Consider the following 27809-nt stretch of genomic DNA (forward strand, 5'->3'; position numbering starts at 1 on the left):
TGTTTTCTTTTTTCTGTTGATGGAGCAGAGGGACTATTTATTGTATTGTTTTTATTTGATTGATTTGAGCTATGAATTGTATGCTATGTATTTTTGGTAGCCTTTACATCAGAGCATTTCCCTGAGTTGTTTTCCTATGTAAATACTAGAGGAACAGACTTTCAGAAATTAATAAACATTTTTTAAAACTTGTTTTGGATTGAAACAATTTTTTTAGTTTTCTTCCCTTCATGTAAACATTAATGTTTCTGTATTGCTCAGCATGTTTCAGGAGACGGCGTTGTCTTTTCTTTCACTGATCTCACTGGGATTCAGTATCTTCCTTCTTCTCAATGAGTGTGAATTTATTTCTTTCTTTAGTTATTATGGAGATAAAGTTGTCCTTTTTTACTGACTGTGAAGGATATCCAGAATGTCTTGTGCACTAAGCAGCTAAAAAAATATGCAAAAGCTACATGGTCTGTCATGCGAAGACTTGTCACTTTGGAATTATTACTATTAGAGGACTAAGCATACAGGTTACTCAGCTGCAAGTGACACTCAAAGGTCCAAGAATCACTGCAGTGTGATAGACACTGTACAAACTTTTATATTGAGACTGAAGAGCTTCAGCATTTATTTTAAAATAGCTTTATACCTTTCATGTATTTAAACAGGTAAGCCCTACTGCCATGATTGCTAGAAATAATTCTAAGAACTTAATATTAAGTGAAACTTGCCTGTTTGTAAATATATATTAAGCAGAAGAGCAAAAAGCTTCAAAACAAATGTGTAATTAAGCATCTGCGCCAGACAGTATGAAATTGCAGATTGAAGCCTGTCTGCAGCTGTCCTGAAAGGGAAGGCAGGAGGAGTGGATTAGTCTGAAGAGTAGTAATAGAAAAAGAGCTTGATATGCTGTGGCATTTGGGGATTTGCATATATTGCCTATTATGAGGTAAGAGCAATTTTTTAACATCTGAAGTTGAGACACAAAATGATTGCTGTGGGAAACAGCTACCATTTAGATGAAGGAAATCCATAGCTTGAGAAGTCTTGAACTTGCAAAGACTCATGCAAAATTTTAATTTTATTTAATATGGTGGCTGGCTCACACATTTGTTGGAAAACAGTACCCATCAACTTTTTGCATGGCTGAACAATCGATGTTTTACTCCTTTAACCACTTAGATCAACATCTTAAAAATTTACCATTCCATAAATATAGAGCTTGTTGTTCCACCACTTCAAACACTGTTCAGAGAAAAGGAGAAATAGTTGTTACGGAGGAAAATAAGTTTGTGGCAGTTCTTTATGTAAGAATGTTGGACTGTTAGTACCTCTGAGGAGGTGAATGGCATAATACAACAAATAAGAACTGAAGATCCAATATTCTGACTGCACAGATGGTTTTAGACATCCAAAGACACTGGCTTTAGAAAATGGAGTTCTTCTGCCAGTTATGGAGTTATTACACTTTTCTTCTTTTTGTCATCTTAATGGAAAAGTGTTTGCTTTAATTACCTCTTATTATAAACAGTTAATTAGATGTTATGTTTGACTGAAGTTAGTTGCTGCATGGGTTGCGATTTTTTCAAAGTCTTTTCTGATCAAAGAAACTAATAACAGATTATAATTAAGTATAGTTCTGAAAGATTATAATCTTTAAACTCTGAATATGCTGTTTATCAGGGTTAAAACAAAGATAAATCTGGATATTCTTACTTATTATGCTACTTATAGGCATTGGAGTTCTTCACTATGAATTGTTATATTCTAAACTAGCACATGGGAACATCCTAGTACAAGTAAATAAAACACTGATTAAAGTACTGTATAATTCTTATGAAAGGAGTTTTTCTCCTCTTGGAGCTGTCTTAGGACCACACTTATAATCTCGTTTTCCAAAATATCAATAATATTTTAATCTTATTTTTAGACACTTTTTTTTAAATAAGAGTATGTTTTCCAGTTGTATGAAATGCATTCCTCACTCACTCAGACAAATGACCTAAACTACACAATAGGAAAGAAACAACTTCAGGCTAGCTTTCTATCTACTTCATAAGAGGTGTGTTAAAGCAAAAGACGACCATCAGTGAGTCCCATAGCCTGAGTGTCTCTGTTGCAAGGAAGTCTGACTTTGCTTTCATTGCTTTATTTTCTCCCAGTGAAGTTTGTACTTACAGACAGATGTCTCAGAAGGGTTTGGCTATCATTTAGACACCAGGCTCTGAATTGCAACAGACAGTGGCAAGTAATGAAGTTATGGCAGCACAAGGAGTAAAATAGTGTTTAACTCAACCTCAGTGACTGATCATGCATGTATTCTTATCCCATTGCTTAAATAGCCCATAACTAGTTTGGATACTGAGGGAGTTCTTGGTCAGCTGCTTTGTAAGGTTAAGCTGTTGCTAGCAACCTGAAAGATGCTGTGTGTACATCTGTTTAAAAAATATCTAGCCACCTGGTAGCCAAAGCGTGTGCATGGTGTAAACCAATTCCAGACTCGGGTCCCCTCATCTGAAAAGGATGCAAGTGTGTATTTTGTACATTTGTACAATGGGGAAAATCATTGAAGTATGTAGAATTTCTGCTGTAGAAAGAAAATATAGGTTGCTAAAACTTGGTAAAATATCAATAGAAGAGAACATTCATTTTAGCATGGTGTGAGTTTCTTTTCAGCTGCCACTTGCCTCTTCTCAGTGCCTTTCCACCAAATGACAGAGTTTGAGATTACACTTTACTTTGTGGGGAAAATCAAAGACTTGTGTTACAGATATCATCAGTAATCTTTGTATTTTAAAATAAACATTAATTTTTAAAAACATATTTCTAGGATCATGCTGGAATTCAAATCAGTGTGTGCCTTCTGCTGTATAAGCTAACTTCTTTAGAGGCACAAGTGTGCTGTACCAAAAAGAAAAAGAAAAGCAGCCAATTTTGTGATTGGTAGTAGCTGCTCAAAAAGGGAGTACCACCTTGAGGATGACATGCTAGATTAAAACCTATATACATATATGTACACCCATACAATTATTTTTTTGTTGACCAGTGTTTAAAGGTAATGAGAAAAGGGAGCAAGGTCTGACCAACAACAGGATATTTAATTTTTACACATATAAATTTATGCAAAATATATGTGCTTTATGAAAGGTATACAAAAAAATTATAGTGTTTTCCTCACGAGATTTATGTTCTGACCAGTGGCATGACACAATAAAGAAGAGCTACAAAGGCTGGAAATGAAGGGATGATGAAGGTTCAAATTATAATCTGATGTCATTGGTTACTTCCATTTTTTAGGTGGTTATTCAGCTATTTTCACTGTTCATAGTTAGAGTTCTTCTTTGCCATTTGCCACTTTTATGGCTTATTGCAAATATTGTTGCAGGGGGGAAACACCTTAAGGAATTATTTGAAAGTTGAGAGGAAGGGGACTTCCTTTTGGGGCTGCAGGCAGGGTTATGTTCTGTATAAAGAGAGACAGAAAACATGAAAAAGAAGAAATACAGGAAAATACACTGAAACAGGTATCACTGGTAGCTGCAGTAGGTTCAGAATGTAAGGGATACAGATCTTTGGTGGGGGAGAGGGATTGTGGAGGGTCTGCAAGGCAATTAGGAAAAAATTCAAAGTTGATATAATGGGAAAGAATAAGCTGATGGTGCAGCTCAGAAAACAGCTTATTTATAGCACTTTATTGATAGGAGGAGAATATTATTTTTAGCAGCATCTTTTGAATGCTCTTCAGGAGAATTACATCAGTATAAGAGAGGTCAAAGCGCAGTACAATGACCAAAGGACTTGTCATCAAAAAGAAAGGTTAAAGTTTTTAAACTCTCAAGATTTGGAAACTTTTTTCTTTCATTGTTCATAGTGTTTTGATATTTCTGTGCATCATAAGGAAAGTAATTACTTGGTAAAATTAAGACTATTTGCATAAAATATTTCAAACTTTTCTATATAAAGAATTACAAAACTATTTGATTGGCGTTCTCTGAGTATTTCTAATATTAGAGCGTTGACTGGGAAAGCCCAACAATGTTTAGGTGTGAAAGAATGTAAGGAATTTCACTTTAAGAGTAAAAATTAACAATTTTATTTGCCTTTTTGAAATCAGTCTGCTGGCAATGCAGCTATTGAACTATTTTTGCTAAGTTCTTTCAACTAATATTGATAAGCAAGCACCAGCTCTGCTGGATGGAGTTTCCAAACTGCTTGTGAGTACTGGTCTACCTGCAGCGTGGTGCAGTAACCTTGCCCACAGGAGAGATCGTAAAGCAGTTGAGTGAATATGCTAAGCCACTCACCAAGCTTTGTCTCTTTAGGACCAGAAAATGTACGAGCTGTGTGTACATTCTCAGGAAAATCTCAATTATTGGAATAAAAATTTCTGATCAGAATGAAGGAGCTATCTGATAGAGGTCTGTTGCTAGACACCTCTAAACCAAAAAGAATATTGTAGTGTCTGTGTCCTTCCTGGGCTAAGAGTAAAGAGAACAAAGATATCTTAGTAATTCAGCAAATTCTGGATTTACCTACATTCTCATCGATATCCTTGGATGAAAGACTAAGATCCCAGTAATAGCTAGAAAATGTCCATTGACAAGAGTTGTTTTGAGAAGACATTTAACTGTTCTTCTTAAGGAGCCTGTTGCTCTTGCTTAGGTAAAGAGATAGTTAATGCTCCTGTGAGGAGCATGTAATTGCTGTGAGAGCAGCAATGGATCTGTCATCCTGTCCCGAGGTACTCATGGAGAAGACAGTCAGTCTACAAATATCCTGTTCTTATTTTATATTGGCTAAAAAGGCAGCTGCAGAAAAGACTGATTTGCTAGTATTGGTCACAATCGATGGCAAACGGTATTGATAAAAACAGCATACTCACCTAACCAAAATATAACTCCCTGTCTTGCTAATATACATTTAACACAACGTGTGTTCTATCAAATGTTTTAAAACGATGTCTCATAAGGAAGAAGCAGTGGAAACTACTTGTACAAAACATGAGGGGGAACAGGGACATTTTGGGGTGCATGAGACCCTGCAGATGTCAGCACTTCAGATGTTAACGTCTGGAATTCCAAGCATGGAAGTACTGACGAATGACCTCTATGTTGATATGCAGTTAACCAAGTCCAGGCATTTAAGTGGTTTTTTTTCAGCTTTCCTTCCCTTCTAACTACCTTGTGCAGGGCAGAGGTGATTCTTTTGGAGGCCAGAATTTTACACAACGGCAATTAAAGCCCAGCAGAGTTGCTGGGGAATTTGTCCATTCTTGTGGCTGATCAAAAAGAGACACCGGACAAGGATGGCTAGTATTTTAGCTGCTTCTAGCTACTTTATATTTAATTCCTGCTCTTTAGTAGATGTACAAGATGGTAGCAACTGCTAGGTAGATAAAACCCAATATGGGAAGTTCAGTAAGAAATTAGGTGGGAAAAGAATTACATATATCAAATAAAATACAAATCTGGTTGGTTCTGTCCAAAGCTTGGGAACTACTTTTTCTTCTGACAGTCTGCTCAATGTGTTATGCATCTTTGCCAAACGTCCCACAGAAGGTTTGTCCCTGGAAAGGAAATAATGTACAATATGCTAAGATGTGAATGGTCAAAGTGTTAAATGTTTCAACTTATATTTCTGTGGGAAATTACTTCATGTTGAAAATATTAATAAGGTTAAAAAAAAATCACCCCAAAGTAGTTTTTCCCTGTCTCATTTTAATGTATGTAACTAAACTGTAATGAATCTGTTCAAAATTCTTTGGAGGAAAAAAAAAAAACCAAAATATTCCAGTGTTTTCCTGTATACAGGACAGTGCCTTTTTAAATAAAGCAGTATACTGAAGTAGAAGGGAGAAAAAAAACAATCAAGCTGGACATCTTTGATTCTATAGATCTCAAATGGAAAGTGTCTGTTTCATAATCAGCTTCCTTTAGACTTAGCACATCTAACTCCCAGTGATTAATCCCCTACAGGACTGCTTAGAAATGTCCAGACAATTTATTTTTGTACGGGAAATTATAATTTTTGCAGTGTTTAACACGAATGCAGTTTATTACTGAGGAAATGGTGGTGTTCTTTCTCCCAGTCAGTCTTATTTGCCTGTATTGTAATTGTTTTAGCTAAAGGCACCTTGTTTAATAATTATATTAAGCTTCAGTGTGTCTGGTAACAGATGACAAAGACACCGTAGGAAATCTATTCTTCCTAGGTACATTTGCAAAGCTACGCATATAATTTCTATTCACTGAGAAAGAAGAAATTAATCTCTATACTGTTTGTTTTGTAAATATAGAAGATCAACTATTTTTGATGTGGTCAATTGTGGTCAGTTATGTAGCTCACAAAACAACATCTTTTTTTTTGTGTATTGCAGGTAGCATAGTGTACCTTGGGATGATGGTGGGGGCATTCTTCTGGGGAGGCTTGGCAGACAAGGTGGGAAGGAGACAGTCACTCCTGATATGCATGTCTGTCAATGGATTCTTTGCCTTCCTTTCATCATTTGTCCAGGGTTATGGCTTCTTCCTCTTCTGTCGCTTGTTTTCTGGATTTGGGTAAGCTCCTCTGGTTTTGTTCATTTCTGCAATTCTATGTGTTAATAAAACTTTTCTGTTTGCAAAAGCACATTATTTAATGTAGAAATATAGTCTGTCAGGAGCGAGAGAATTAAACAAAGTAGCTACCACACTCCTAAATAACAACCTGAAGGGGAAGAATAATGATTTTAGGGGAAAGACACAGACTGCAAATTGTGAGATTGAGTTCTGTTCTTATTTTGCAACAGACTTGCTTTGTGAACTTGATCAACTTGCTTAACTCTTTTATGCCTCGGCTTCTCTATGTATTGCTTGTTCAGTCAGCAAAATAATACCCTCCTCACAGGTGTACTGTAAAATTTCAGTAATATTTGTGAAGTTTCTAATGTCTTTGTGTGTGTAATATTGTTTATAATACCAATGCAGTCAAGACTGTCGAATTTAAAATGAGTCCCTAGAGTGTGCCAAATGTTATTGCTCTCTCCAGAAGAATGGTATTTGTGGCCCTGTGTTTGCTTTACTTTTCATTTAAATAACTTTGCAGTTGTTGGAAAAGTTTAAGATACTGGTAATGGTTGACTAAGTTTATCATTTTAAACTTACATGAGCAGAGATTAAAATACACAAATAAATTACAATGAGAAAACTTCTACATTTACTGCACCCTTGGATAATCAAGAGCTCTGTTCTGCAGAGCAGTTAGTTTAGCACTTCTGGTAAATGCTTGATTCAGATCGAAAGTCCCAATTACAATTCCATTTCAGGCCACTATCAACCTTTAGGATGCTGAACAGACGGGAGCTGGTGAGAGCACAGTATGCTGTGTCGTAAAGCCATGCACATGAAGTCCACTGCTTGTATGGTTTCTTGGCTGTAGTTTTTGTAGCCATAGTGCACTAACACTATTGTGTGATGTTTGCAGTTTTAGAAATCCCTTGAACTGGTCTGAAGCAGGGTAGGACTAGACACCCATACCAAAAAGAAATTACCATAGCACTAAGTACTATTAAACTGATTTGGGAAGGGGGATGGAAGGGCAAGGGGAGAGAGGAAGGAGATGTGAGGAGTCCTCTTGCTAGAAGAATCTCCTTAGTTTGTCACCAAATTGTCAGATACAACTTTAAAAGAGATTAAGAGGAAATGGCAACTGTTCTGATTCTTAAAATACTTAGAAAAACAAAACAAAAAAATCCCTTCCAGCTTATTTACATGTTTTTCATATCATAGGTCACTATCAGTTCCAGGTGCTATGTTTTGTCTCTCCATAGAGAAACATTGATCATGTTGCATGACATTTTCACTCTTCCATGATCCTGTCAAAGTCCAGAAGCTTGTTGTATTCCTGCTAAGCCTGCCCAATTAATGAGGGCAATACTGGTCCCTTGTACCACAAAGGTTTTGTCTTTTGGCAGACAGGTTTGTGACACTGTTGGCTTTCACGCAGATTGTCCCTCTTGGGGCATATGGCAAAATACGTATTTGTCATGCCTCATGCCAAACTTACCTGCAGAGTCTCCTCCTCATCTCTAACAGTAGCTTTTCCAGTCACATACAGTGCCTGTAGCTTTACTTGTGATGGATGTATGTCCTGGATTGGGAAGCACGTTCTGTTGTGTACAGCTTATGATTAACAGTCTTTGAAGGAGCAAGCCCTTCATATCTGTATCTTATACCTCTGTGTGGGTCCCCACTGTGTCCAAAGTCTTTGAGACCTGCATGAATAGATCATAGATAATTTGCCACCATGTACTACATTTTAAACTCCCACCCCCACAAAAAATGCCCCAACCAACCAACAACAACAAAAAAATCCCAAGACAGCGTGAGCTAGAGAGTCATTCCTCATAGCAATTACTGCAGAGAAAGAGTCATGGCTGACTCACATTTGCTGTTTTCTTCAAAGACCGGATTTCTCCCCGGAATAACGTCCTTCAGCTGTTATCAGAGTTATATCGTAAAACCCACAATGTTTCTAGAACTGAATCTGTGCTTCGTACCCTCAAGATGAGGGAAAGGTCTTCCTTTTTCTGTTCTTACTGCTTGCCTGTGATGATGCAGTTTTTCCACCAGACTTTGCATGTTTGAAGCCCTTCTTTTTCATCTGCTCACTCTCTCTCAGAGAGGGCTTACTTTTCACTTAAGAGCCATATTCAAGATGGTAGTTGTGTCACTTCTGCCTTTTCTCTGTTTTTTGATCCTGTTTTGGATATGATCTTATGTTGAGAGCAGCTGTAACAGCAACAGACACATCATATGCCAAGCACCAAGAAAGAAGGGAGAGGCTAGAACGTTCCAGCTGCAGAGGCAGCGAAGTAAAATCTTTTCACTTTTAAACAGCTGGGCACAAATACACCCACTGTTAGAGCATACAACAGGTCTCTGTTTCCAGATACTTCGCATCAGCTGCTGTGCAAGAAGGCAAACTCCTTTTGGTATTACTCACTGAAGAACTCCCAGATGTTTGAGCCACCTTTGAAGCCATATCTTTTTGCAATATGACAGGAAATTTGCTTAAAGGGTTTGAATTAAATCTTGAACATTTATTGCATTCTTTACTACATTCCATGTCTTGCTCGAATGAAAAAGAAGTTATGTTAGTTGAATAGGAATAGAAATGCAACTTAATTTCTCTTTATAACCTCTCTTCATTTTAGAGGTCCTGTCTTTGGACAGTAGATGTCAGTTCCCCTTTCTTAGTGAAAGACACTGAATATATATCTCTGTTACCAAGGGAGAAGGCTTTGTTCCAGTAAGTTTGTGTGAATCAAAGAGCCCAAATATGAAATAGGAATAATTTTAAGCAAAGAACTGAATCGTACGTTTTAAAGGCAAAATAGTATTGTTACTCAAATTGGAGAAGAGCTTTCTGAAGGGGTGGAGAGTTATCTGGACATTTCATATAATTAAAAGTCAATAAAATATTAAGAATTATTCAAAAAAGATAAAATCATTTAGGTGTATAGAGTTTGAAGTGGTCTTTTATCTTCTAGATAATATGAAAATAGATTAAGAAGCATGAAAAATAATACCAGCATCTGATAGAAAATTTTATTTATAAAAAATACTATAAAATAGATTCTTCTTAGATTCTCTTGCAGTCAAAATGTGTTTATAGAAGTAAACTGCTCAGGGGGAAAAATTTCCTGCAAATAATTTTTTTTTGCATCTGAAAAACCTAAAACTAGTAAAAATTTTGCATGCAAAAAAGTGATTTGGAATAAAAACCAGTATAAATAATATTAAGATATTGCTGAGTAAAGGGCATTGAGGGATATGAAAGTCTGAAAGGTGAACTTAAGCTAGTGAAAAGAATAAAGAAATGTTGGACAGCCTGCAAAATCATTTCATTTTACGGAAAATAGTATCATAACTGTGATTCCTCCAATGATTAATCCAAAATCAAAACTCAAAAGGAAATTGAATCCAAAAGCCTGATAAAGGTCTAGGAGGGCTTTAGACATGGTTTCCTACAAAGTAAAAAGACCTAGACAAGAGACTGTGAGCTGTATTCATCATTAGCCATTGGGGGAATGTGCAAAGATTTATCATCAAAAACACCTTGTTAGATCTGTCTTTGAAATTGTGAAAGGAAAGTTTCTGTAATACCAGGACATGACTCATAACATTGCTGTTAACTTGAATGGAACGGGAGTTGTTGCTTATTCAACACTGCCATTGTGAAGTATTATTCTCAGCTAGAGAATTTTATCTAACCTCTACTACAAAAAAAATAGTATTTATTAAATCTAAGCTATTACTTTACTATTTTTGATACTTTTAGATAATTTTAGATGCAGTTTTTCCAAGTACAACAACTCAATTCAGAATAAAGTGCTTAAAAGTGCACTATGTATTTGTGTTATCCCAGCAAATTTTATTTTTGTTGCTTTGAAATAACCAAAGATGATACAATTTGGGAAAACGTATCATGCCTATCCAGCCCAAATGTTACTTCTAAAAGTAATTAAAGTTTTCATGCAGTAAAAATCTAGCTGAAATAAATATCCTGAGATGAACTACAGTCTAGAAATTCTTCAGAGAACCTCATATGTTTGCTCCCAGAGGAAACTGATTCTTTTTCATGAGCAAAGTAAAAAATACTAAATAAATATGTCCCATTTTACAAACCAGACATTATGTCCACACTACAGAGACTTCTTTTAATTTGCCAAAATTGCCAGTTTGGCCAAATTTCTTCTCCAAACCCACAGAAACATTAGGAAGTACAGCTTAGATGTGGTTAACTTATGTAACTAAAAGCTATTAAGAAGCCCTTTCCCTGCCTGTTGCCCCTTGTGAATAAGTCTCTCTCGAGATGTACTATCATATAGTGTTTCTTTTCTAGAAGACTTTAGACTATACTTCATTAAATACATGATTCGTCTTCAGACAGCTTTCTTAACCCTTCTTCAGAAAATATCCCTAAAGCTACCTGCAGTACCCCTTCCATGTTACTGGGATCTACCAAAGAGTGCTGGTGTCAATGTAGTAGCACTAAACTCATCATTTAGATCTTTTCTCAAATTCTTCACACTCTTGTGAGGGATCAACGGTCAGCAAAAATGCAAAACTGTGAATGAAGTTTCTTGGAACTAGCAGTTTTGAGGTGATTGACTGTGCAAATCCATCCATGCTGACTTTTACCACCACTTTTGTGTAGTATGTGTAGTGGCAAGAAACTCTTAGTGTTGTATATCCCCCTTCTCTTAATGGCCGAGACAGGAAGGACATGCAAGCAGTCTGTATGCATAACAACTGTAAAAATGTTCCAGCAGAGATATGGACCATGTGGACACAGCACAAGATGGTTAGCCTACACAAGCAGTTGCCTTTAGGAACTTCAGATCTAGACCAACAGGCTGCTTTTATAATTGTGTGTTATCAGTATTTAGTATTACGTCGCATTTATCTTTTACCTCTTCATATCCACTTGCTCCACTTTCTCATGAAACACCTTGTGTCCTCTCACCCTGCCGCCTCTAATTCCTCTCCAGCTCCCAGCTGTCTCCCACCCATGGCTATCAATGGTTTTACACTGTGAGCTAATGAATAGCTCTGCAGGTGACTGTCTCCAAAGCTGATAGAGTATGCCAAAAGGGTAGATATGCTTCTCAGTCAAGCCAAGGAAGCAGTTGGCAAGGTCTGAGCTTTCCAAATAGCTTTGATCCAGCCCTTGCAACTTCATCTGTGGGTAAAGGTTGACTAATGTAAATCTGGGATAGCTGGGAGAGAAGGGGTCTTTCCTAAGACTGTTGGGAGAAGAGGACAGTATTCTTATGAAGAAAGGAAGATTATGCAAAAGGGAGAGAAAGCCTAGAGAAGGGAAACATGTAAATAAGGTAGAGAGCCTACATGACAGAAAACAATCAAAAGAAAGAGTATAGACTCATAGAATCATTTAGGTTGGAAAGGACCTTTAAGACCATTAAGTCCAACTGTAAACCTAACACTGTCAAGTCCACCACTAAACCATGTGCCTAAACACCACATCTACATGTCTTTTAAATACCTCCAGGGATGGTGACTCAACCACTTCCCTGGGAAGCCTGTTCCAATGCTTGATAAACCTTTCAGTGAAGAAATTTTTCCTAATATCCAATCTAAACCTCCCCTGGTGCAACTTGAGGCCGTTTCCTCTTGTCCTATCACTTGTTACTTGCGAGAAGAGACCGACACGCACCTCGCTACAGCCTACTTTCAGGTAGTTGTAGAGAACGATAAGGTCTCCCCTCAGCCTCCCTTTCTCCAGGCTAAACAACCCCAATTCCCTCAGCCGATCCTCGTAAGACTTGTTCTCTAGACCCTTCGCCAGCTTCCTTGCCCTTCTTTGGATGCACTCCAGCACTTCAATGTCTTTCTTGCAGTGAGGGGCCCAAAACTGAACACAGTATTTGAGGTGTGGCCTCATCAGTGCTGAGTACAGGGGGACGATCACTTCCTTAGTCCTGCTGGCCACACTATTTCTGATACAAGCCAGGATGCCACTGGCCTTCTTGGCCACCTGGGCACACTGCTGGCTCATATTCAGCCGGCTGTCGACCGACACCCCCAGGTCCTTTTCCGCCAGGCAGCTCTCCAGCCACTCTTTCCCAAGCCTGTAGCATTGCACGGGGTTGTTGTGACCCAAGTGCAGGACCCAGCACTTAGCCTTGTTGAATCTCATACAGTTGGCCTCAGCCCATCAATCCAGCCTGTCCAGATCCCTCTGTAGAGCCTTCCTACCCTCAAGCAGATCAACACTCCTACCCAACTTGGTGTCATCCACAAACTTACTGAGAGTTCACTTGATCCTCTTGTCCAGATCATTGATAAAGTTATTAAACAGAACTGGCCCCAGTACTGAGCCCTGGGGAACACCACTTGTGACCAGCCACCGACTGGATTTAACTCCATTCACCACAACTCTTAGGGCCCAGCCATCCAGCCAGTTTTTTACCCAGCGAAGGGTGCACCTGTCCAAGCCATGAGCAGCCAGTTTCTCCAGGAGAATGCTGTGGGAAACGGTGTCAAAGGCTTTACTAAAGTCCAGGTAGACAACATCCACAGCCTTTCCCTCATCCACTAAGCAGGCCACCTTGTCATAGAAGGCGATCAGGTTAGTCAAGCAGGACCTGCCTTTCACAAACCCGTGCTAACTGGGCCTGATCACCTGGTTGTCCTGTACATGCCGCGTGACAGCACTCAAGATGATCTGCTCCATAACCTTCTCTGGCACTGAGGTCAGACTGACAGGCCTGTAGTTCCCCAGATCCTCCTTCCAGCCCTTCCTGTAGATGGGCATCACATTTGTTAACTTCCAGTCAACTGGGACCTCCCCATTTAGACAGGACTGCAGATAACTGATGGAAAGTGGCTTGGTGAGCACTTCCGCCAGCTTCCTCAGTACCCTTGGGTGGATCCCACCTGGCCCCATAGACTTGTGTGTGTCTAAGTGGTGTAGCAGGTCGCTAATGATTTCCCCTTGGATTATGGGGGCTTCATTCTAGTCCCTTCCCTGTCTTCCAGCTCAGGGGGCTGGGTACCCAGACAATAACTGGTCTTACTATTAAAGACTAAGGCAAAGAAGGCATTAAGGACTTCAGCCTTTTCCTCATCCTTTGTCACTATGTTTGGACCCACATCCAATAAAGGATGGAGATTCTCCTTAGCCTTCCTTTTGTTGCTAATGTATTTATAGAAACATTTTTTATTATCTTTTACGGCAGTAGCTAGATTAAGTTCTAGTTGAGCTTTGGGCCTTCTAATTTTCTCCCTGCATAACCTCACGACATCCTTGTAGTCCTCCTGAGTGGCCTGCCCCTTCTTCCAAAGGTCATAAACTCTCTTTTTTCTCCTGAATTCAGCTCTCTGTTCAGCTAGGCTGGTGGCCTTCCCTGCCGGCTTGTCTTTTGGCACATGGGAACAGCCTGCTCCTACGCCTTTAAGATTTCCTTCTTGAAGAATGTCCAGCCTTACCGGATTCCTTTGCCCTTCAGGAGTGCCTCCCAATGTACTCTGTTAACCAAGCTCCTAAACAGGCTAAAGTCTGCCCTCCAGAACTCCAAGGTAGCAGTTCTGCTGACCCTCCTCCTTACTTTTTTAAGAATCAAAAACTCTATGATTTCATGATCGCTGTGCCCAAGACAACCTCCAACCATCACATCACCCATAAGTCCTTCTCTGTTCACGAACGACGGGTCCAGCGGGGCGCCTTCCCTTGTTGGCTCCCTCACCAGCTGTGTCAGGAAGTTATCTTCCACACACTCCAGGAACCTCCTGGACTGTCTCCTCTCCACTGTATTGTATTTCCAGCAGACATCTGGTAAGTTGAAGTCCCCCACAACAACAAGGGCTAGCGATTGTGAGACTTCTCCCAGCTGCTTATAGAATATTTCATCTGCCTCTTCTTCCTGGTTGGGTGGTCTATAATAGACTCCCACCATGATATCTGCCTTTCAAGTAAAAACTTGAAAAGAGCAATGAAAAAGAAGAAGAAGAAGGAGAAGAAGAAGAAGGAAAAGAAGAAGAAGAAGACGAACAAGAAGAAGAAGAAGAAGAAGAAGAACAAGAACAAGAACAAGAAAACCTGCAAAAGAAAGTATTCATAAATAATGATTTTGTGATTACCAATACTGGCAGATCTGAAAGCAATTTATCTGACATATCTAGCTGAGCAAGTACTGCAGGCAAATTCTTTGCAATTATATGCTTGAATTTGACATCAAATTTGACATGATTTTTTTAAATAGTGTTGGGTAAATTTGGGGAATGAATTATTTACTCATCAGTTCAGCTTCCATCAGAACTGACAGTACTGTAGATATCAGTAAATAATCACATGAATCTTTATCATAAGGACTCTCTTTGCTATTAATAGCATACAAGCCACATGTGTACCTGAAAGACTTCTCTAGTATACACAGTCCAAAGAGGCACGTGTATTTAAACATGAGTAGAATGATCAGCAAAGCTTAGTCCATAGTGTGCTGCAGTTTTGTAGGGCTTTATCCAGCAGTGCTCAAGGAGAACTGGTCAATCTGGCTGCTCACTCTTAGATACTTTGTCAGTCTAATGGCAGTTCTGAAAGGAAAACAACAGAGATGTTTTTTAATGAGACTTGTGGTAGTCGGGGTAGAGAACTGTTAATAAGAAGAGTGAAGAGTAGGTGCAATTGGACAGAAGGACAAAGGGTGGTGGGCTGTTTCCAAATCTCAGGAGTATTAACATTGAACCTGTATTTTGAGCTCTATTACTTTTTAACAAATTGCAAATAACAAGGTGACAACTCGCAAATGCCATCTCACACAGACACTATCTTTATTTTTAGTCTGGATGTTGTCCAAGTCTGAAAGAGAAGAAGACAAGGTATTTCAGAAGAGCACCATCTTGTCTTGTGTATTTAGTATTCTGTAAGGGGTTTTTTCCTAATTGTCTCTGTTCCTTGTATGCTTTTGCATTTCAAGCCCCTTTGGCTAGTGAATCTGCAAATAAACAAAGGCTTCTATCTGAAGCCAGAGGTTCCTGAATGCCTCGTGGAAGTGTTTTCATCCCAGCTGTCGCACTGTGCGGTTGCCAAAATCTGTTGTGACAAATCACATCTCTGAAGGTAGATTAGCGGACTTTTATCATCTTTGTTTGGGACAAAGAAAATGCAAATATACCTTAGCTTATTGTTTGTTTCACTGAATCCTACTCTCCTAGGGTGCATCTCTTAAATCTCCTTTTGGTTTCCCCCTCCCCATAATTTCACAGAACAAACATGAACAGAGAGTGTACAGAAATAAAATTATAAAAGCATAGCTTTCAGTTTAGATTATTTTCTGGGGTCAGGAATTGAACCTTCTTTTGCTGAAAAATGGGATTAGATCAGTTGCTTATTTCTGTATTGTCATTTTACCCTGAATAACTGTTGTTCTTTTTGAATCTAAATTTTTGTTTAAAATTGCCTCAAAATGTTGGATAAGGAGCCACCCTTCCTTGTGAATAAATAAAAGAAACAGCACAACTTTTTTTTTTAAGTAATAGAACTGAGCAAATATGACCTTCCACCCAAAACATATGCCATATGCACATCGAGTGGAAGCTGAACTGTGTAGAAGACGGCTTTCACTAGAAACTAAATGCAGCTGCAGAGCATGGGTACCAGACAGTGGAGGACTCTGTGCGCATGAGTCTGTATATAAACAAAGGCAGACAGAAAGAAATAGCCAAAACCTAACAGTGTAACTAGAAAGATATGAAGAACATAATCCTGAAAAAAGCAGATTAAGAAGTAAGAGTAAAATAAGGATTTCGGGGCAGAATGTGTACATTCTCTATAACCAGGATGGCATCAAATAACATGTTCAGTCATTAATTTTTTCTCCAAACAGAAGTAACCTATCAGGCTCTACAACTGGCTCATCTTTTGCATCAAAAAGAGTAATATGCTGCTTGGTCAGTATTTCCTTCCAATTGAATTACATGTTTCTGAGAAAATGCTAAAAAATTATGCATTCTGCTCTTGCTCTGCCTACTTCTGATGGGTTTTATTACAGAAGATGAAAAATAACTGAAAAAGATCATGACTGACATTTGTGATTCTTTTCACTGACATTTATGCCATTTTCTCCACATATGGAGTAATATGTACAGTAGAAAAAGGCTCCTGCTGTTTATTAAGCATTGTTCTTGCATATACTCCTACATATGTATTAAAAAAGACAAGGCTGAAGAAATGCATCCTGTTGTTTTAGGTGCAGAGACTGATCCTTAGAGAGTGACAGAGTTTATTTTATGGTCTTTAGCCAAGCTCAACAAAGTTTTGCCTCCTGCTGGTATGAGACTGTGCCTTATTACAGAATCTGTTATTCTGGAGACAGTTGTCACTCATGATCATCAACCCAGAGGTTTAGACCAGTGGTTTTTTAATCTTTAAAAAAACGTTCAGACTCGACACTATTTTCCAGTGGAGGTATAAAAACTCTGTATAGTTAATTTGTACATACTCACAATATATTTGCACCTTGTAGTTACTTTTTGTGACTTTTTAGGAAGTAATGCATGGACTCCCCTCCATGATCTGTGGATAACAAGTTTATGTCCACTGCTTTGGCTATGACGACTGAAGAAATAACATACATAAATAACAGATAAGATGTAAAAACTTCAGTTTACTTGAATCATTTGTATTTAAGAAAGTTAAAATCCTTCCCGTCTTTTAGAATAAACATTCTTCTCAAGTAAGCACATTTTTCAGAGGCTTTTCATCTGCACATGCAGACACGTGAAGAGAAGAATGTAGTTTCATGTATCAAATTCTTTTCTACAAATGAGGATGAGCCATATAATTTATAAACACAGCAAAAGCAAACAGCCCACTGCATCAAATCAATTAATTGCCAGAAGCAGACTTAATACTGTATCCTGTGGGAAAACAGTGTTTGCATTTCCCGTAAAACAAAAGATTATATCTTCCTACTTTAAAATCAGTGGCAACTCTGCCTTTGATTTTATTTGGAATTCCCTCCTGTGCATGCCACCATCCATTCCACACAATGTTGGTGGGATACCAAAGAGGCAGTCTGCTTTCAAACTTTACAAAAATGTTGAGGATCATATTTTGTTCCTTCCATGTAAATATGGCAGGGCTCAACTGGAGCCACTGAATTATTAAGGGCTTATATGAGTGTAAGTGAAGGTAGGATCTAGCCTAGGATTTTTTTTACTATAGAAAGTGCATTCTTCCTTGCAGCTGTTGGGTGATATGGTGGGGTTTTTTTAATATGAACATTTGATGAATTAATTCATAATGTGCAATAGCTGCTGAAGTATGTGAAAGAACCTCACAAAAGAGTGATGGAAGAAGTCAGAGTTGCTCTGATCTTCTCTTGCCCAAGTCTTTGAGAGGTAGTTTATGCTTCTGCTAGCAATGTTCACTATACCAGATACCACATTAGTTCTATAATAGTAAATGGCTGTGATACCAAGCATACATTAAAATTTCTGCAAGAGTCAGACAGAAGTTTCTCTGCTCCTTAAAAATGTTCTCTAGGTCCATACAGTTTTTAAGGAGTTGCCTCATTGTCTGGTGTGATAACAGGTGTAGTTCTTCCCACTCTCCCTTTCTGCTGTCACTTGCTCTGCATTTGGGAGCAAGTTTTAGGAAGTGGAGGCACGGCTACTGCCACCCTGAGATTGTCCAGCATAAAAGCAAAAGAACAATCTCCTGCAGCAGGATGCTTCCTCTCCATCTCCCTCCTCTCTTCTCTAGTTAGGCTGTTGATTAGCTTCTCTAAGATTTTCATAACAGTTTTTTAGTCATTGTAATAGCTTTGTGACATAGGAAGAGCTTTTTAGGTACTGGTATCCTAAAAGCTTCCAGCACTGTCACTCCACACTTACATGAGGCCAGAAGGAACAATTTAACCAGCTGAGAAGTAAGTTTTCCATTCACACGTTTAAGGTGCAAAGAAGTGCACAACATACTTTACTACACAGTTGCTATGAAACAGAGACCTACAAATCTAAATAGCAGCTGTTGTCTGTGTGATGAAAATACATCCTTTATTTCTCCCTTAGACAGTAGACAAGTTATTTTCTCTGTTTAGTCAATATGAATGCAGCATCTGGACTTTTAAGCTTTTCTCAGCCTGTTGGTGTACTCACTGGAAATGTCAACTTAATCACATCAGATGAAACAGAAAAACTCTTTTTTTCCAAAACTGATTTATTTTTTTGTTTATTTGCATGTCCTAAATAAACGTTTTGGTTTGCTGGCTCCAAAATTCCTCCTACATGTCTAAAAGGTCTATTTGTTAGAAAAGTTGCCCTATTAAATTGGTCAGTAGAGACAATGCTTCTTCTGTAGCCTTGGAGGACCTTTAGGACATAGCATATGAGTCAACCCACCTGGATCAGTTTTAAATGCTAAAGCAGCATCAACATCCCATCCTCCATGGTACACTTGGTTCATGCTGATAGGTAGGAGATGCCTTTTTTGCTGCCTTTGATCAGGATCTCTGTACATTTTATGACATTAAGACAGGGTATGTTCTTTCCACTTGAAGCATCCACTCATTTCCTAAACCATCATCCCACAAACATTTGTATGACCTGCGGATGCATGATGTGCTCTACCCATTGGAAACTCTCCACAAGCCTCACTTCATCGGAATTCCAGCTTAGGAGATTCAAGGGAGATTTCAAGAAGATTATATGTTGAATTTTGAATTTCATAAGCATAAGAACTGTATTTGCCTGAAATGAACCCTTTATACAGAATGTTTTCAAGCACTTTGCAATAGGAGAACTATCAAAGTGTTAAATGTGATTTGTTATTAATTGTGCTATATAGCACAGATGGTTTCAGGCTGTATTTCCTACCATAGTAACATTATACCTACGTTATAAAATAAAGAAAAGATTCTGTACTTCATGAAAAAACATGTGAAATGAAGAAAATTGCAAATTTAGAAGAGCAGATTAGATAATAGAACAGGAAATTACCAAATATATATGTACTTACCACTCTCCATACTTTTCTTAATGAGCAGAAGCAATCAGAGAAAAAAGCACTGACTTCCCCAAAATTATTCTCTTTAGGTAGGGTGTTACTGCATGAGTGATACTATCTTACATGTCATGAGCAATCTATCAGTTTAGGTCTTCTTGAAAGTGGGCAGCTATAACCCCTCATCAGCACTTTCCAGCTTAGGCAGGAAAGAGGAAGACCTTGTTTCTGGTTCTGCTAGTGAATTTTCAACATCGGAAAAAGAACTCTGATTTGATCCACGAGTACTGTACTTGGGCAATATTGTGGGAGTGTGGTTCAAAGCTGTGCCTGAGCCCTGAAGGGAAGAAATCATAGCTGTAATCCGCTTTGGGAACTGGAGAGCCCCAAGTCCACAGCACCACTGAGGCAGCAGGGCTTCCCCATCACAGCAAAATGAGTTGTGATTCCACCCTTGGCCATACCACTTCCACCATTCCTCACACCAGGCTTCCAGGAGAACCTCTGAGGAAATGTCTGCCGTTGCCTGTGACAAGGCAGTTCACTAGTGAAGGCTTTTAGTGTTTTCACCCATGAGAAGAAATGAGATACAGCCCTTGTTAGCTGTGTATCTAACAAGAATTCATGGAGGTATAAACCTTTGCAGGACTGGCAGAGAGTACAAGACCTAGCAGGCTCAACTATGGGAAACGTTCATTGTAAAGCTAAGAGTTGACCAGTGGTACTTCATGAAGAGCTGTCTAGAATGAAGTGACAAAACAGCAGACCCCTAAACAAGTATAGCAGCTCAACCCAGTATTTCATCGCTGTACCTGAAGATGTCTTAAAATAAACTGTATTGCTATGGCACTGAATTTTCTTAGGAGTGAAATACCATTTCTGTATTGGTGTTTTCCTTTTTAATACTTGTTTTAATTTGTTTCAAGCTTCCTTCTTTTTGCTCCCAGTTTGGCAGCACCCAGATGACAGTGTAAATATGCATTTATCTTTAAAATTCAGTTAAAAATTCAAAGTATGCCAGATACTGCTTTAAAGTATGTAATTTGGTATGTAAGAATATCTCTTCAAGCTTCACAGGTATTTTCTTCAGCAGGAAAAATAAAATACACAAGGACTTGTCCTGTTGTGGGACATTTGACAACTTGCATTGGTAGTGAAGAGGTAAAGACAGAAAAGATGATCCAGAAGCTGGTACTGAAAATGATACATAATTTGAGTTAGTCTAATTTTTGTAAAACCAAGTTGAACTCTTTTTTTTGTCCAACTAACCTTCAGACAGTGTTTATTTTTACCATGTGAAAAACTGAATATTATATGAATGCATAGGCTTTTCATAAAAAAATTAAGTAAAAAGCCAGCATGGGCTTAGCAAATCACATAGTGCAACAGAATAGAACATCTTTTTATATATGAATGAAATAAAACATACTAGTAATATAGTTGCCATTTAGTCACTTCTTGACTACCTGAAGCATGGGAGGTAAGACTTAGAGAAATATCTATTATTTTTGGGGAAAAGGACTAACATTTTCAGTTAAAACCAATGTATTTTGACATTTGTCAGTAGACTGCCATGATTTCAGAATTTTTGTAATGATGAAAGTCAATGTTTTGTGGTCGTTTCTGTTCCAGCCGCTGGCACATTGACAATCCCCTTGAAACACTGAATGCAACAAATTGTACACAGAGTTTTCAAGGTAATATTTGACAAAAATTGTGTCCAAACTGGTGGAAGTTTCCTCAAAAGTTCCCCAATACATGGTGCAATTTGAGAAAAAACAGTCTTGCCAGAAAAGCTGCTTGTAATTTGGGTTTTCAATGACTGCAGCTACAGGCTTGTTCAAACATCAGCTAGCTGTTGCTCTCTCCCTTAATCCATGATCTGTATCTCCTTTTAGGATCGGTGGAGCTGTGCCGACAGTCTTCTCCTATTTTTCTGAAGTGCTTGCTCGGGAGAAACGAGGCGAACATCTGAGTTGGCTTTGTATGTTTTGGATGATAGGCGGCATCTACGCTTCTGCAATGGCTTGGGCAATAATTCCTCATTATGGTAAGAAAAACATCTTGTGATTTGTAGCTCTTCTAGTATGAAAGTAAAGCTCTTTAAGTACAGTTTAAAGAGGGGACTTCATGTCTATTCTCAAAATACTGACCCTGATGTTAAGAAAAAAATTGATTTCTTTTCGTGGAAATAATCAGACTAGGTTGTACCCTAAATAACAAACAATACAATAAAAGGTGCCAAAATTAGCCAATACCCATGTTTAGTCAGATTCTTTAAATTACTGAAAACCAAGGCACATGAAAATATAATTGCTGTTATTGTTGAATCTGGAGAAAATATGTGATGTGGAGACTTGCATCAGAGAAAATAAATTTTAAATTGCTGGATGTCAAATTTGTGCTCACTTTGTTTGTTTGATACAGAGATAAAATGTCAATTACACATTCTTGAGAAAGAAGAGTAAGGACTATCTTAACGTTTGCAGCTCTAGTTCTGAATATGAAGCTGTGCTGAATGTTTCATTCTTAGCAGATCTTTTTAGTGGTGTAGAAATAGAGAAAATGAACAGAGTGCACTTAAATGCTGTAGGGGTGAATGAGACAGAGAGCTTGCAATGGCTGAAGTTATACACATGTGCAATATAAGCAACTTTGTGAAAGAGCTCTTTACTGCCCTGATGTAGTTAAACATTATGTGGAGGTACAGATTCAATTCTTAGTCTCTTGGGCTTGCCTTTTAGAAGAGTTAAGTGCTCACAGGTCTCCAGGGTTGCAGAGACTGCTCAGGGGTTCTTAAAAATCAGCCTTTGCAAGCACTTCTCCCTGGCACTCCTCAAGACAAGTAAAGCAGCATTGTGAGTTAGCTGGCATCCAAAGCAGCTTTCTTTAGCCAAGCAATGACGTTTATTGCAGTTGGATTGTGAAAGAGAGGACAACTTCATAAGATTTGCCCAAAGTGATTGGAACATTTAGCAAGTGGTAATGTCCAGAAATAAAGTATACTCATGCAGACTAATCAAATATCTAGACTGTTGCATTAAAATTAATTTTAGAGTCCAGTACACACGACCCGAATCTATGTCTTCAACCTTGCCTTTTGGCTTTGAATTGCTGGAATCAAAGAGAGGAATTTTTGCTGACAAGGCACAATGTGGGTAATCTTTTCTTTTCCAATTAGTAAATTGGTCTGGATGCCAAGTACTTTTTGCTTTTCTATGGATTTTTATTTTCTTTATCTTTCAGTGGAAAATGCAAACATTATGACAGACTGATTTACATATGTTTTCTAATTTCATTGTAGATTTTATAAATAACTCAATAATCTTTACTGAGGTGCTTTTGAAATGTCACATGGCAGTGTATCTCAATGAATAATAATACACTTACTTACACCAAAGCAGTGGCACTAAAGGGAAAAATTTTCTTCTTTCTTTAGCAGCGGAAGAATATCAGCAACAAAAAGCCATGCCGCGCTGATTTTTTTTTTTGTGTCCTTCTGCAAAAATATTTCTGAAATCCCTTAAGACAAAATAATGTAAAAACCAATTTTAAAAGACAGTATTCTTCAGTATTAGCCATATAAATTACTCTTCTTGCAGCGTATTAAGAAAAGTTGTAATAGCCAAAAAGGAGGGCTAAAAAGCAAGTTATAAACAACAGAAACAATCCTTTCTCACAGGAAAAGAAGTGAGTTTATACATCATTTTGGCAAAATTAAACCGAATGTATTTATGGGTTCTGATGGGGTCTTAAAATTGTCTTCACTTTAAATCAGACTTTTTCATTACGTTGTGGAGTTTAAAACCGTGTCTTAGTTCCTAGTACAAACATGGAATCACCCCAGCTCAGGACCAGGGGCAAACTGCTTCGTTGTCATGGTGCTGTGCTGATCTCTTAGGCGTTGCCAAGGGCTCCCAGGGCAAACCCTGCTCCGGCACTTGGGAGAGCGCGGTCACACATTGCTGTACCCTCCTGGAAACACTCCAGGTCAGGTGAATACCAGCGCAGATATCTGCACCATTTGTATCACGTACATTCATGAGGAAGCTCTTGTAGCGGTATTTTCTCTTTTACAATTTCTACACGGTTTCCACGGAATTATTTTGCCAGAATTAAGCAAAGATACAGACTTTTCTCCAAATCACTTCCAATCCTTCTCATCATTCACATCGCCACTGACCAGGAAGCAAAACATAATTATAAACAAAGCAGCCCACCCACTTCTAAACCTCATTTATATAGTACATAGGGATTTCTGAGCTCTCTGCTTCTCACATGAGCAGTAAACAGAGTTGATTTTTCCCAGCTGAACTCAGAAGTTACTCAATGGCAGTGAAAGAGGTTGCATCTGTTGAAAAGCAATAAACTCCCATTGAGCATAGTGGAATTATTCTTAAATGAATAGAAAAATACCAGGCCAACAGAGCAGAATCATTTCATAGATTTTTTTTCCTCCCTCTTTTACAAATGTATTCCTTTCATTTGTACTGCCTCTTATATAAGCCACTTTAAAAAGTCCTAGATTCACAGCCGGTATACATTATCTAGCCCAAGGCAGCCAATGAAGCTATCTATACAAGTTTACCATTTGAACATTTAGCTCTATCTTTCTGTGAGAAAACAAAGATTACATTCTCTATATGTAACAGCTTATCTTTGGTTCTGTTCAAGCAGTACAGGGGTGTCTGAAACCTGAGTAACGCTCTGAAACACAAAAATAAAGGGAAGCTAACAGTTGCCTTGGCATCAGCGTGATGTAGTGCTGCAGTGACCACATATGGAAAGGCTAATATCATCTGGAAGACAAACATCTCTGTCTCAGCGTTTCTTGAATTCTATAGCTGTTGACTTTTGTTTAAAAATTGAAAATGGATGTAGACTTGTTCAGGGTCTCCGAAACAGGAGTTCAGGTCATGGAGAAGCTATTAGAAGAAACATCTGCAGAGAAATGCTTCTAATTGCTGCCAATTAACAAAGTCCCAGATTAGGCTGCTACAAAGAAATTGCTTTATACAAGCCTTAGATGAGGCTGGATAGGAAGGATAATTACGATTTTATAAATAATTTTGCAAGCGCAACTTTAAATTTAGCATCATGTTTCAAGGTAGATTAGTTCAAAGACTGTCCAATGCATCAAATGTGTATTATAATATTCTTTAAAAGGTTTATTTTTCAAATAATGAAGAATCTTAAGAGTGAGAAATTACATTTCAGTTTAAAATCTAGATAGTGATATATTACCATTTTGTTACATCAAGTTTATGTGTTAGTCTGAGGATAGGAATCAAAAAGAATTATGCAAGTTGCTCTAGCCATTTTACCCCTTTAATAAAAAAAAACCAAAAGAAAGTTATAAAATTATCATTTCTACAAAAAAAAATTTGTTGCCTGCCATACACATATATTATTTTAAAAATCAGTCTCGATTTTTATTGTACCATATCTCCAAACTAAATATCAGGGGAAGCTGGATAAAGATTGCGGTGTATTTAACCTATCAGTTTTGGTGTTCCATGTAGTTTTATGTTTTGCATATATGATGTATACAAGCCTTTTCTGGCTTCATAAACTACAGAAAAACCTTTTGAAATTCGAAACTTTCCCAGGAGTATTTTGCTCAGTGACAAACAGATATTGAGCTAATTGATTTGTAAATCTTATTCCTGAACAAGAAGGGGAATACATGGCCGAAAAGAAATTAGATTGCAAGGCAGAGAACAGGATGGTGCAGGTGTCCAGGCTGCTACAGCATAAGCTGCACTTGAAATCTGAAGCTTTCCCCACATTCTAATCCCCCACTTCTGGTATTTACCAGGGGAGAGAGGAGACAACTATGTCAAACAGCCTTTAGCGAACAAATCTCCATGGTATGATCAGAGGCAGAGACATTGCTTCTGTATATATCCATCAAATTCCAATTAAATTAGGCTAAATTATTCACTAAAAGACTACAAAATTAATAATGCAGAATCAAGGAAATAGGAAACATACTAGTAACACTCTCACTGCAAAAAACAGATTTAAGTCCTTAGTCTAAACATTTTATTCGGATCGGTGTAATCACATTGCATAACAGATCTTCATCTAAACTATTCATTTTTCAATATGACTGAAAAAGACTCAGTAGAGTCTTTTTTCCACTTAATTGAGGACCAGTGACTTGTGTTCATAAGAGAGGTATTTAGCACTGTTCAGGGAACACAAATTTGGAGGAGAAAGAATTGGAATAAGCAATCTAAGGAAAAAGCATTCAACTTCAGAATCGAAGACTTCTTGCCTAGCTGTGTCTCTCTAGGTATAAGTAGGAAAGTATCAACTTGTTCGCTGTTTAAGCAGATTTTTCCATTGCCTCTGCAAACAGCTGGTATTTTGTCTTGTGACTGAAAGAGGACAAGTTACAAATCATATTTTTACTCCAGTCATTAGAATTTTACTAAAGTAAAGAAAGCTTTTTTCCCCTCAATATTTAATTTTTTTTTTAAGAGAATAACTTTTTTACAGTAATACAGATCTTAAAAATGCAGGCATAGAAGTGTCCAAGTTACAGACTCACACTTGACTTGCAAAACATTGTATTTCAAAGAGTAATGGTAGCTTCTCTTTTTAAAATGTTTAATTATGTCTCCTACTGGAAATTTTGTATTCTTTTCCTGGTTTGTAAAATATATTGGCTCCTACTTTTCTCTGAAGATCTTTGCCTTTTACTTTTCTCCTGCCAATATCCTTAAATGAGTTTAAAGGGCAGAAACTGGGATTTAGTTTAGATAAGAAAGAAGTTAAGTTTTAAATACAGATTTAATAAAGTACTAACGTAAACTGCCAAATGCAGTTACAGAATCTCCATCACTGGAGGTTTTTAAGGGCACATCAGACCACAGCCTGGCCTCAATAGTTTAGGACCATGCTAAATTCACCAAACCTACTACTGGACACCCATTGCCCATTCTTAATTCTACTTTCCATAAGTAGGTAAGTCTTTTCATAGGCACAGGAGTCCATAAATGGCTTCTATTTCTAACCAAGTGTAATGGTGATTAGAGTGGATCAATCCGTTTTTCTTTTGAGTAAGTGGCTTGCAAAGTGGCCTGAAAAACATTCTCAGTTCATAGCAGAAAATTGTTGAGGTGAAGCAGATCAATCCACCTGAAGGAATTAACTTTACTGGCAATCAAAAAGATCTTTTTATCATCTTTTTGATAGGTGGCTCAAGAGTAGTTTCTGCAGTATTTTCTATTGTCATGTTTGTTTTGTTCTTGTGTCGTCCAGTTGGAGATAAAAAAAGTAAAAATATCTCCAAAACTGCAATAAAATCCCCTTCTGTATGAAACCATCATGAACTATACCGTAGTAAAATAGGAAAGGAGGTAAACAGAGCTGCATGCAGTAGCTATGCATATGAGGAGATGGAGAGCTACCGGCTTGCTGTTCAACTCGGAGCATGTGCAGCACCAGGCAGTTTTAACAGAGGAGTTAATCTCAGCCTGCGGTAGGCTAAACTGAGAACATGATGGACTAAAACTGTTCAGTGGCAATAAATTCAGAAAAACTTTTAAGTCCCTTATTCTGTCTTTTTTTATTGGGCTAAAGTGGCACATACCAGCAGCAATATTGGGATAAAAAATCCTATGCCAATGCTATGTATTATCAGTGGGGTTATAGGGCACGGTGAGTACTTGATTAGCAATAAAAGCAGAAGGATCTTAGGAGCCATCCATCTTCCAGCACTTCTGATGAGCAGAACTGGATCCTTCTGAGTGGTGGGAGCTGCAAATGTGGACGTACAGAGATTTCAGCCTAGCCTGCTGCTCTCTTCCCATTACGAGGAGACAAGTTTATTGCATTAGCAAAGTGGAGTCAAAAGGTTGCACTCTTCTGTGGTAATGATTATTCCAAGATGAATGCCATGAAACATTTTTCTGTTTGTCAGCATTTATTTTTGTAGAAATTAAAAGGTTAACAAATGGCTCTGTTACTAAGACAAAGGATTAAAAGCCAGATTTTTTGCTAGCAGCTTGTATAGGCTACTTTTTTTTTTCAACAGTAACCCATGAACTTGGGTATCTCACAGTCTAGGTCAGGATTGTACCTGGATGACTATAGAAAATTCTTGACTACTTGGAAAAATTAGGGTCTTAACCTCATTATTACTCATCTGTAAAAAACCCTACTATTAATTACTTTGTTCAGATTGCACTGATTAATATCTGTAAAGCGTCTTTAGATACGATTTGTCTGCTCAAATCTATAAGCTTCAAAGTGTCAAAGCTGGTGGTGATGCTGTAAATAAGTGGCTGTTATTTTTACAGATA

The 27809-nt window shown here is 38.0% G+C and overlaps 1 protein-coding gene across 1 annotated transcript in view; it reads left to right on the forward strand.

Moving 5' to 3' along the window:
• The window catches only part of SV2C (synaptic vesicle glycoprotein 2C), an 83628-nt gene that overhangs the window by 16969 nt on the left and 38850 nt on the right, over nt 1-27809 (forward strand). The window contains exons 2-3 of the mRNA XM_050913186.1: nt 6365-6545; nt 21396-21547. Coding sequence (XP_050769143.1) covers nt 6365-6545; nt 21396-21547 — 333 coding nt within the window. The remainder of the gene's footprint in view (nt 1-6364; nt 6546-21395; nt 21548-27809) is intronic.

This window comes from Gymnogyps californianus, chromosome Z (genome assembly GCF_018139145.2).
Source record: "Gymnogyps californianus isolate 813 chromosome Z, ASM1813914v2, whole genome shotgun sequence".
Lineage (NCBI taxonomy): Eukaryota > Metazoa > Chordata > Aves > Accipitriformes > Cathartidae > Gymnogyps > Gymnogyps californianus.